The sequence below is a fragment of the Salmo salar genome, chromosome ssa13 (assembly GCF_905237065.1).
Source record: "Salmo salar chromosome ssa13, Ssal_v3.1, whole genome shotgun sequence".
Lineage (NCBI taxonomy): Eukaryota > Metazoa > Chordata > Actinopteri > Salmoniformes > Salmonidae > Salmo > Salmo salar.
This window is the reverse complement of record NC_059454.1, coordinates 35,385,716-35,397,763: the sequence shown is the minus strand read 5'-3', so window position 1 is coordinate 35,397,763 and position 12,048 is coordinate 35,385,716. Positions and strand designations below refer to the sequence as shown.

At 42.6% G+C, this 12,048-nt stretch overlaps 1 protein-coding gene across 16 annotated transcripts in view; it reads left to right on the top strand.

The window, feature by feature from the left end:
- Window positions 1–12,048, top strand: part of LOC106567251 (rap1 GTPase-activating protein 1) — a 125,226-nt gene that overhangs the window by 20,018 nt on the left and 93,160 nt on the right. For 11 of the 16 annotated variants that reach the window (XM_045693190.1, XM_045693199.1, XM_045693198.1 and 8 more), the window contains exon 1: window positions 10,144–10,286. The exons of 4 other annotated variants lie outside the window; for them this stretch is intronic. In XM_045693190.1, the coding sequence (XP_045549146.1) occupies window positions 10,243–10,286 (44 nt within the window). In that variant the 5' untranslated portion in view covers window positions 10,144–10,242. Of the gene's footprint in view, window positions 1–4,186; window positions 4,361–10,143; window positions 10,287–12,048 lie in introns of those variants that run through there. One more of the 16 variants, XM_045693197.1, reaches the window with a different exon arrangement.

The window sequence follows — 12,048 nt, the reverse complement described above, 5'->3', positions numbered from 1 at the left end:
GCAACCTACCTGGAGTGTCCAGAAGTACAAGGCGTCAAGTGCTCAGAGACATGGCCAAGGTCAAGAAGGCTGAAACACGACCACCACTGAATACGATTCATAAGTTGAAGCGTCAAGATTGGGCAAAGAAATACCTGAAGACAGATTTTTCTAAGGTTTTATGGACAGATGAAATGAGTGACTCTTGATGGACCAGATGGATGGGCCCATTGCTGGATCAGTAACAGACACAGGGCACCACTTCGAGGCAGGCACCAGCAAGGTGAAGGACGGGTACTGGTATGGCCTGCGATCATTAAGGATGAGGTAGTTGGACCTTTTCGGGTTGAAGATGGACTGAAACTCAACTCCCTAACCTACTGCCAGTTTATGGAAGATACTTTCTGCAAGGAAGACATCCTCAGAATTCAAGAAGGCCATGATCTTTATGCAGGACAATGCTCCATCACATGCATCCAAGTACTCCACTGCTTGGCTAGCCAGCAAGGATGCCCGTATAATGACCTGGCCCCCTTCCTCACCTGACTTAAATCCTATTGAGGACTTGTGGGCCCTTCTTAAACGTGAGATTTACAGCGAGGGAAGACAATACACCTCTTTGAACAGCATTTGGGAGGCTGTGGTTGCTGCTTCAGCGAAAGTTGATTGTGAACAGATCAAGAAACTGACAGACTCCATTGATGGAAGGTTCATGGCAGTTATTGAAAAGAACGGTGGCTATATTGGTTACTGAATATTTTTGAAAGGCCAAAATGTTTATTTAATTGTCATTTTGTGTTACTTATTTGTTACACTTACTCTAAAAATTGAGAATAAACAAATGAGTTGGGAGAAATTATTTTTGTAATTTCTTTGCCTAATAATTCTGCACACTAATAGTTGCCTAATTGTGCACACTTATATATTTCCATGAGAAAGACAACTCGCTTTTCCTTTGTTAAACATTCAGGTTTGGATTGACTGAGAGCATTGTGTTTGTTCAACAATAAAATGAATCCTGAGGAATACAATTTGCCTAATAATTGTGCACGCAGTGTAATGACGCACGACATATGCCTAGTTTACTGAAACGAGTCACAAATGCACAATGTCAAAATAGACTGTAGTTATACAGTAGAGATGGAAGGGCTCGATCTTATTTTGAATGACATGTATGTGGCTCATCCAACATGACATCGCACCAGGTTGTGGTTTGGCATTTGTCATTTATTTTACAAACAGTTTACTGTTGCTTTAAACGGTGGCATCTGTCAGCACTACTCTGCTCAATGGATGCAGGAAGTTACCCACCCCAGCCTACATTTTTATTTAACCAGGTAAGTTGACTGAGAACACATTGTCATTTACAGCAACAACCTGGGGAAAAGTTACAGGGGAGAGGAAAGAGCCAATTGTAAGCTGGGGATGATTAGGTGACCGTATGAGGGACAGCTTGGGAATTTAGCCAGGACACCAGGGTTAACACCCCTACTCTTACAAGAAGTGCCATGGGGTCTTTAGTGACCACAGAGAGTCAGGACACTCATTTTAACATCCCATCCAAATGACAGCACCCTACACAGGGCAGTGTCCCCAATCACTGCCCTGGGGCGTTGGGATATTTTTTTTAGACCTGAGGAAAGAGTGCCTCCTACTGGCCCTCCAACACCACTTCAGCAGCATCTGGTCTCCCATCTAGGGACCGACCAGGACAAACACTGCTTCGCTTCAGAAGCAAGCCAGCAGTGGGATGCAGGGTGGCTGGTATGCTGCTGGCTATGCAGCTAGTGAAATATGAAAGTGTAATGAAAATGAAATGGCCAGTTGGCTTCTCAGCACAATTAGCGTTAGAATATTTACTCCTTTCAAATATTTAAATAGCCCCCCCTCCACTCTCCAAATAACCAAGCATATACAGTATTCAGGCCACTGCTGAAAATATTTAAAGGTAGGCCTATACTGCAGCTATAGGCAGTGTATTCATCAGGATACAGAGCCAATATTTTGGAATAATTAACCAACCTCACTCTTCAAAGGGCAATACTAAGTCTAACTTTACCACTTCATGCTGGGGTCCAGAGAGGAAGTTTTAAAGAGACAGAGCTCCCTGTGTGAAGTGCTTTAAAGAGACCCCTCTGTTGGGTTGAAATTGGTGGCAAAAGGACTTCAGGAGGTTATCGGGAAAGATACTATGCAGGGGCGCAACTTTGGTTTTAGAAGTGGGGGGGACATTTTTGTTCATTTGGATAAACACTCCAAACAGCCTACACGACTGCTCGTAGGCATCCGCATGGTCCTAAAGCACACCTTTGCCTCGTTTTGTATCACATTCCAATGATAAAACTGGGGGGGGGGCATGTCCCCAGTGAAAGTTGAGCCCATGCGTCTATGTATTAACTATTTGACTCTTTAAACCTGGAGAATATAAAAAGTTGTTGGCTAAAGGATTCAATGATGCAATGGTCCCAGCAGGCCTGCCCTGGTTAGCCTAGTGCTGAAAGTTTGTTTGTGAACCCAAGTGATTGATATTGTTTGGCCTGCCTCTTAACACATTAAACGTCTCCACAGGGAAAATTGGATTTCTTTTAAAAGGGATAGAAATGATGAATGCAGGTCCCGGGCCTGATATAAAGGCACTGCACACACAAAGCTGCTTGTTTCTTTAGCGTGTGCTTCTCTCCAGCTCAGGCCTGATTTATTCCTCAAGGGCAGAGTATGTGAGCAGAGTTGAGTGGTCAGAAATACTGCTCATCGGTAGTGGAGCGGTGCTTATGCACCACTCCAGCGCTCCATGTCCTTTCCAACTGCTCAGCTAAAAACCGCTCCGCACTCAAAAAAAACAAACTTGTCACTCCAAATTCGCTCCATTCATTAAAATCACAATTTAAGTGAAAAGTATTTCAATAAACATGAAAAGGTGAATGTAAGAAGCGCTTATCATTTCAAATAGACGGCATGTCATATTAAACAGCATATAAACACAATAGGTCAGGAGCCAGACAGGGAGCCTAAAAAGCAACGAAAATGAAATATTTATTCTAAATTATTTCAATTATGTCAAGGCTAAAGCCTACAAAGAAATACATTGTGAAGTGAGTGCGACACAATAGGCTGCTAGGGACGTAAAGCTCTCAGCATTTTAACAACATTTTGTTGTATTAAATCATTATAGTCTATAAATTGCGCATGTAGGCTAATTTCTTACTTAGAATTAAATGCAAATTAAACAAAAAATGCCTTATTATGTTCAGTCTACAGTGCCTTGGAATTCAATTTTAGAAGGTTTGGCCAGTCTGTGCCTTCAGGCTCATGTGATGGTGCCTGGAGAGCAGGCCAGGAGCCTTGCAGAGCCACTGGGGATGCTAAACACCCTTTTGGGCCACTCTTGCCAGGCTGGGCAGAGATGCAGAGGTGTTTTTTTAATCTTTCAATAGGAAGTCCTAATGGTTTTTAGGAGAAATAACCCAATCAAAATGAAAAGCTCCTTGAATGTGTGAATATGCCAGGCCTATTGGGCCAAAATCAATTATGACCTATTGTATAGATAATAGAACAAAATGAACTAAACTTTTAAGAGATCCGATTTTTTTTTTTTTTTGTTTATAAATACTTTGCTACAATGACACACTTACATGCTGACCACAATGCTTGTGCGCTTGTGTCCACGTGCATCATCATGCGCATGTTGATTTTTGTCCACCCATACCAGACACAATCAGGACACACAGGTTGAAATATCAAAATGAACTCTGAAACAACTATATTAATATGGGGGCAGGTCGAAAAGCATTAAACATTTATGTCAATTTAGCTAGATAGCTTGCTGTTGCTAGATAATTTGTCCTGGGATATAAACATTGGGTTGTTTTTTTTTACCTGAATTGCACAAGGTCCTCTACTCTACTCTGACAGTTAATCCACAAATAAAAGGGCAAACCGAGTTTGTTTCTAGTAATCTCTCCTCCTTCAGGCTTCTTCTTTTTTGGACTTTATATTGCAGTTGGCAACCAACTTTAAAGTGCATTATCACCACCAACTGGTCTGGGGTGTGGACCTCAGTTAATCTTTCCATCACCATGTGGGTAAATGCTCCTAAAAACCAATGAGGGGATGGGAGAGGCGGGACTTGCAGCGCGTCAAGCATCACAAATAGAACCAACTTCTGTTTTATCACCTGGCTACGCAGACGCGCGCGAGCAGTGTGGGTGCAATGATTGAATAACATGTATGTGTACATTTATTTTGCAACGCGCGCTGTGGTCAGCATGTGAGTTATCTACCCACCTCGTTCCTTTCTGCACATAGCAAGTAGGACTACACCATCATGCTTACAGGATTTCTTGAACTGCATTGTTGGTTAAGGGCTTGTAAGCATTTCAAGGTAAGGTCTACACCTGTTGTATTCGGCGCATGTGACAAATACAATTTGATTTGATTTTGATTTGATACGTGTCTTTTCAGATTATTTTTCACAATTATTATTTAGTTGTGGACACTATGTCACCGCACTCCCTTTCTCGCTCTTAGTCCTGCTCATCTTTGTTAGTCACTTTGAATTTGCACTTGTGTTTTATTAGTTTCTTTATGAAAATATTTTGCTAACTCATGACAGTAGCTAATGCAAGGGGCTATAGCAACACACAAGTGCATGCTGGGACAGGAATGCACTGAGCTCATGAAGTGTACGCTACTGGAGCGAAATTGGAGCGGGCGTGAAGGCCAACGCTCCAGCCTTTGGGAATCTCGCGCCACACTCCAGTCAAATTGGGCACACTCCACTCCAGCTCTGCTCCGCTCACATACTCTGCTCAAGAGCAAATGACCTGCTTGCCTGCTGAAACTGGAGCCCAATCTGCCTCAGCCCTCCCTGCCTCCCTCTATCTGCTCCACACAGCCAGACCAGATTGGAGATACATTATTGAATGCACGTGGCCTTATTTACACATTAACAGATTGCCAGTCTGAAGGAGGAGACAGGATGCTCCATTTACAACAGTGGATGTACTGTAATAAGACCGTCTATGCAGTGTGTTCACACTATACTTGTTTAATAAGGTATTCATTGATCAATGCGTGTTGTTGAGATTAAGTTATAATTGCGTTATTCTAACTTCGAAGTTTAAGGTGTCTGGCTCCCCACTTAGTTTTGAAGTTCAACTCTATATTTTGTAAAATGTACTGTTTCTTTTTCATTCTTGTTGTGTTATGATGTTTTGCTAGAGGGTGATATCAGTGGCGTGAATCAAAAGCCGTGTGAGTCTGAAGGAGAAGTTGGTTATCACTGAGGGATCTGTGCTTCTTTGTCCTTGTGAGGTTTCAAGACAAAAGAGCAGCCAGTCAGAGGACCTTTGGGGCTCCAGCCCTGTTGCTTCTGCTGTGATAGCACGCTCTGTCTGTCACTCTCATACACACACACACACACACACACACACACACACACACACACACACACACACTGCTTAGTTTAATATACTGCTAAAAAAAATAAAGGGAACACTTAAACAACACAATGTAACTCCAAGTCAATCACACTTCTGTGAAATCAAACTGTCCACTTAGGAAGCAACACTGATTGACAATACATTTCACATGCTGTTGTGCAAATGGAATAGACAACAGGTGGAAAATATAGGCAATAAGCAAGACACCCCCAATAAAGGAGTGGTTCTGCAGGGGGTGACCTCAGCCCCTTCTCAGTTCCTATGCTTCCTGGCTGATGTTTTGGTCACTTTTGAATGCTGGCGGTGCTTTCACTCTAGTGGTAGCATGAGACGGTGTCTACAACCCACACAAGTGGCTCAGGTCGTGCAGCTCATCCAGGATGGCACATCAATGCGAGCTGTGGCAAGAAGGTTTGCTGTGTCTGTCAGCGTAGTGTCCAGAGCATGGAGGCGCTACCAGGAGACAGGCCAGTACATCAGGAGACGTGGAGGAGGCCGTAGGAGGGCAACAACCCAGCAGCAGGACCGCTACCTCCGCCTTTGTGCAAGGAGGAGCAGGAGGAGCACTGCCAGAGCCCTGCAAAATGACCTCCTGCAGGCCACAAATGTGCATGTGTCTGCTCAAACGGTCAGAAACAGACTCCACGAGGGTGGTATGAGGGTCCGACGTCCACAGGTGGGGGTTGTGCTTACAGCCCAACACCATGCAGGCCGTTTGGCATTTGCCAGAGAACACCAAGATTGGCAAATTCGCCACTGGCGCCCTGTGCTCTTCACAGATGAAAGCAGGTTCACACTGAGCACGTGACAGACGTGACAGAGTCTGGAGACGCCGTGGAGAACGTTCTGCTGCCTGCAACATCCTCCAGCATGACCGGTTTGGCGGTGGGTCAGTCATGGTGTGGGGTGGCATTTCTTTGGGGGGCCGCACAGCCCTCCATGTGCTCACCAGCGGTAGCCTGACTGTCATTAGGTACCGAGATGAGATCCTCAGACCCCTTGTGAGACCATATGCTGGTGCGGTTGGCCCTGGGTTCCTCCTAATGCAAGACAAGGCTAGACCTCATGTGGCTGGAGTGTGTCAGCAGTTCCTGCAAGAGGAAGGCATTGATGCTATGGACTGGCCTGCCCGTTCTCCAGACCTGAATCCAATTGAGCACATCTGGGACATCATGTCTCGCTCCATCCACCAACGCCACGTTGCACCACAGACTGTCCAGGAGTTGGCGGATGCTTTAGTCCAGGTCTGGGAGGAGATCCCTCAGGAGACCATCCGCCACCTCATCAGGAGCATGCCCAGGCATTGTAGGGAGGTCATACAGGCACGTGGAGGCCACACACACTACTGAGCCTCATTTTGACTTGTTTTAAGGACATTACATCAAAGTTGGATCAGCCTGTAGTGTGGTTTTCCACTTTAATTTTGAGTGTGACTCCAAATCCAGACCTCCATGGGTTGATAAATTGGATTTCCATTGATTATTTTTGTGTGATGTTGTTGTCAGCACATTCAACTATGTAAAGAAAAAAGTATTTAATAAGATTATTTCTTTCATTCAGATCTAGGATGTGTTGTTTAAGTGTTCCCTTTATTTTTTTTAGCAGTGTATAATAATCTGAAAAGCAGACGTGGACCAGAACTTCCCAAAAGTCTTGTAGTGCTGCTGAATTGATAAAAAACGGAGGAAGTTTCAGTAGTCTGTTCTGTGCTGTAGTGCCAGAGAGAGGTCATTACTCACACTGGCTTTACAGTTTACACTGTAAAATGTTTACAGCCGTAGTGCTGCACATTACTGTTAGTGTATCTCAGCCGTCAATTAAAGAAATTGAGAAATTATTGGGAAAACTCGGAATCAACAACTTAAAGTGCCTTCAGAAACTATTCACACCCCTTGACTTTTTCCACATTTTGTTACAGCCTGAATTTAAAATGGATTACATTTAGATTTTTTGTCACTGGCCTACACACAATATCCCATAATTTCAAAGTGGAATTATGTTTCAGACATTTTTACAAATTAATTCAAAATGAAAAGCGGAAATCTCTTGAGTCAATAAGTATTCAACTCCTTTGTTATGCAAGCCTAAATAAGTTCAGGAGTACAAATGTGCTTAACAAGTCAAATGTAATAAGTTGCATGGACCCACTCTGTGTGGAATAAGAGCAGACATTGAATATCCCTTTGAGCATGGTGCAGTTATTAATTACACTTTGGATGGTGTATCAATACACCCAGTCACTACAAAGATATAGGCGTCCTTCCTAACTCAGTTGCCGGAGAGGAAGGAAACCGCTGGGGGATTTCACCATGAGGCCAATGGTGACTTTAAAACAGTTAAAGAGTTAAATGGCTGTGATAGGAGAAAACGTAGGATGGATCAACAACACTGTATATAGTTACTCCGCAATACTAACCTAATTTACAGAGGGAAAAGACAGAAACCTGTACAGAATCAAAAATATTCCAAAACATGCATCCTGTTTGCAACAAGGCACTAAAGTAATACTGCAAAAAATGTGGCAAAGCAATTCACTTTTTGTCCTGAATACAAAGTGTTATGTTTGGTGCAAATCCAATACAATACATCACTGAGTACAACTCTCCATATTTTCAAGCATATTGGTGGCTGTATCATGTTATTCAGGATAAAAGTTTTTCAGGATAAAAAATAAACAAAATGGAGCTAAGCACAGGCAAAAAAAACTGGTTCAGTCTGCTTTCCACCAGACACTGGGAGATTAATTCTTCTTTCAGCAGGACAATAACCTACACACAAGGCCAAATCTACACTGGAGTTGCTTTCCAAGAAAACAGCGAATGTTCTTGCGTGGCTGAGTTACAGTTTCTACTTGAAAATCTATGGCAAGACCTGAGAATGGTTGCCTAGCAATGATCAACAACCAATTTGGCAGTGCTTGAAGAATTCTGAAAATAATAATGTGTAAATGTTGCACAATCCAGGTGTGGAAAGCTCTTAGAGACTTACCCAGAAAGACTCACAGCTTTAATTGCTGCCAAAGGGGCTTCTACATAAGTATTGACTCAGGGGTCTGAATACTTATGTAAATTAGATATTTATGTATTTCTTATTCAAACATTTTTAAAAACAGGTTTTCACTTTGTCATTTTGGGTTACTGTGTGTAGAAGTGTGAGAGAAAAACATATTTTTTATCAACTTTGAATTCAGGCTGTAACACAAAATGTGGAATAAGTCAAGGTGCATGAAAACTTTCTGAAGGCACTGTGCGTTATTGGAGCAAACAGATGGTGTAACTGTATCTAATTGATTATGTTTGTTGATCAGTTACATTGATGCATTAAGTGCCTGTCCATCCAATTACAATGAGTACTCTACACTTATAGCATTGGACCTCACTGGCCCTAAGGGGAAAATGAGGAGCTAGATTGGGCAGTTTTGTCCCTGGTTCATGATGGAATTACTTCCAGTCAGATAGAATCTTATTCCAAAAAGAAAAGGTCTCTGTGTCCAATCCTACATTCACTTACAATGATGGCTTTTTGAATTCTGTAGGTAATTCACAGTACGTGTAGTTGTCTTTAGCATATTTAAAAATTAAGTGTTCTATATTGTCCAAAACTTGAATGTTGCTTGTATATAATGATCCAAGTTATGTTTTTGACTCTATTCTTGTGGTATCAATGATCCTGCTTTGCCAGTGAGTCAAGTGGAACTGTCTGCCAGAGGAGGTGGCTACTCTGGCCAAATATTTACTGCAGTTAATCAATAAAACCAATCACTATAGTGATACAGAGACACAGTGCTACAGGCTTTAACACTGGCTGGTATCAGCTCTAAACAGCCCTCCTGTATTACTAGGGTTGTACTATAGCAGGGTTCCCCCACTGAATTTGGCCTGCAGTGATTTTACTTTAAAAGAATAATATAAACAAATGTTTAACATTTTTAGGGGGGCATATAAGACTGTAAAAACACCAAATCAGTTCCAAGTCATTTTAATTTGGTTAAACTGTTCCAAAGTATTCCTGCACATAATAGAGAGATATACTGTAGATGTGATCATATACAAATGGAAGCAAGGTTTGAAATTATTATGTTTTAGTCAAATATTTGCGGTCAATTTCAAGTCTACAAATGATTATCCTTGATGATCCCTGTACTATAGTATACATTTTAAGGGAGGTTACTATATGTTGAGTGAGTAGTAAGTAGTAAGAGAGAGTGGTACTTCATCTTTTCTAGCTTTGATTCATATCTTGTAACTTGGAGCTCTTGGAACAGTTGACATCCTGGAGCTGGTGTGTGGTGTCTCTTTGTGAGAAGAGTAATGATCTGTTTGGCCTTATCAGTACAGCCACCGGCACTGGGTTGTTTGACCAGCTGCCTCAGAGAGAGAGACAGAAGGAGAGAGGGAGAGAGGGGGGGAGAGAGAGAGTGAAGAGTGAAAAACAAGTTCCGAGTAGATTGTGAAGATAAATAGCTGCATCATGTTTCTCACAACGTTGAACTTCTTGTTTTCTGTCATCTATGACATTACCTCCAATGACACTCCTTTTCTGTCCTCATCTACCTTGTATAAATAGTACTTTCATTATTTGTACCCATAAGCAAACTATTGAATTGTTCATTATCCCCCCCCCCTATTTGTTAAGGAGGCATGAGAGGGGACGAGGGAGGGAGAGAGGGAGGGAGGGGCAGTGGAGCTGAGTGGACAGCCACACGCACTCCCTCTCTAACACACACAGTCAGCGTGAGGGAGTGAGTGACAGAGGTAGAGGCTCCATTCAGTGCTGAGTTGACTCACTCACTGTTGGTCTACTTCCCGCCCCATTAGCCGGCATGCCGCAGAGAAAGAGGAGTTTCACTTTTGGAGCGTATGGAGGGTAAGAGGGAATACGGTTCTCATTTACAGAGCTGAGCTGCTCAAACTACCTCTGCACAGCACTTTTTACTGTGTGTGTGTGTGTGTGTGTGTGTGTGTGTGTGTGTGTGTGTGTGTGGGGGGGGCATGTGTCAGCCTGCCTGCTTTTCACCAAGGGATGTGATTTCTGCTTGAATAGATTATTAGTCTTTCCTCTGTGCTTGTTAAAAACCATTCCGTGCTACCATGTACATTACAATGCAGTTGACCCTGGTTGTGCATTATTTAACATCAGCTATGACAGACAGACTCATCACCAGCTAAACCCTGATTTCCTGACTGACTGATAGTCCCAGGAAGCTTGGTAGGTTGCAGAGTGGTGAGGAGGGAGAGAACAGTGTTTCCCTGGAAGCTGCACAGACAGGGACTCTGATAGAATAAGCCAGTGTAAAGAACATCGTAGAGGGAGGCAGGCCCATGAGAGCTGAGGGTATGATTGAGTTTGGATTGAATTAGAGTAGACAGTGTGGCTCACTTTGCAGTTAAACACACACACGCACACACACACACACACACACGCACACACACACACACACACACGGACAGGTTGTTAACTGTAAACAAATCAGAGTGTATTTACTCAATCTGTCAAGCGATGTTGATTTGATTGACTCTCTTTATGCAAATCGTTGCCTCTCAGATAAGCAGAGTCTGTATGCAGTTTGTGTGTCGACACGTGTGTTTATGAAGTCTTCTATGTCTCTGTGTTGTACTGTACAGTATCCTAGAATTCCCAGTAACAGCTAAGTGTAGATGGAGCTCTCAGGTGGCTGTAGTCTCCCCTCTGACTTTACTGGATACTCCCCTATAGACAGAGACTATGTAGGAATTTACACCACATTCAACAGGTGCTCTATGGTATGTATGAATAGCTTCTCTCAAGGACAAGTTGTGGGTGTGTGTCATTCAGTCTGGGCAACCCTGAGGAGTAGAGATTATTCCACTTGCTTGTCGAAAACAGATTAGAAATAATTAGGAGGATTTTAACTGTAGATCTGTTTGCTATGACAGGAAAACGACTTGGCATAGTTCTTTTTGGTATTGGCCTTGCACTTTGTACTTTTGGCATTTTGAAAGGTCAGTCTGATTTCCCACATCACCAGGTGGCATCAGCTTATCCTGGCGCTTGCATCCCATTGGCATTCACTGTGAGGAATTAAACTATTCTGTTGTCTACAGAGTGGTATTTCCGGGACTCGACTTTGTCTAATTTAAATGTCAGAAAAGCAGCTTCTCGACTCAAAACCAGGGCTTCCAACACCAGTTGTCACATCATCCTGTAGAGGTTTTTAGTTTCAACCTCATGTAAGATATTTCTTGAGGTACATTTCATGGCTACTGATATTGATATGCTATCCTCTCAGAATGTACCAGTCTGTTCACAATCCAAAGGACTTAGAGTGTAGCCAGCACCAGGATTCCCCATTCTAAACTATGTTTATGGCATTGGGAAGAAATCTACAGTTGAAGTCGGAAGTTTACTTACACTTAGGTTGGAGTGATTAAAACTCTTTTTTCAACCACTCCACAAATTTCTTGTTTACAAACTATAGTTTTGCCAAGTCGGTTAGGACATCTATCTACTTTGCATGACACAAGTAATTTTTCCAACAATTGTTTACAGACAGATTATTTCACTTATAATTCACTGTATCACAATTCCAGTGGGTCAGAAGTTTACATATGCTAAGTTGACTTGGAAAATTCCAGAAAATGATGTCATG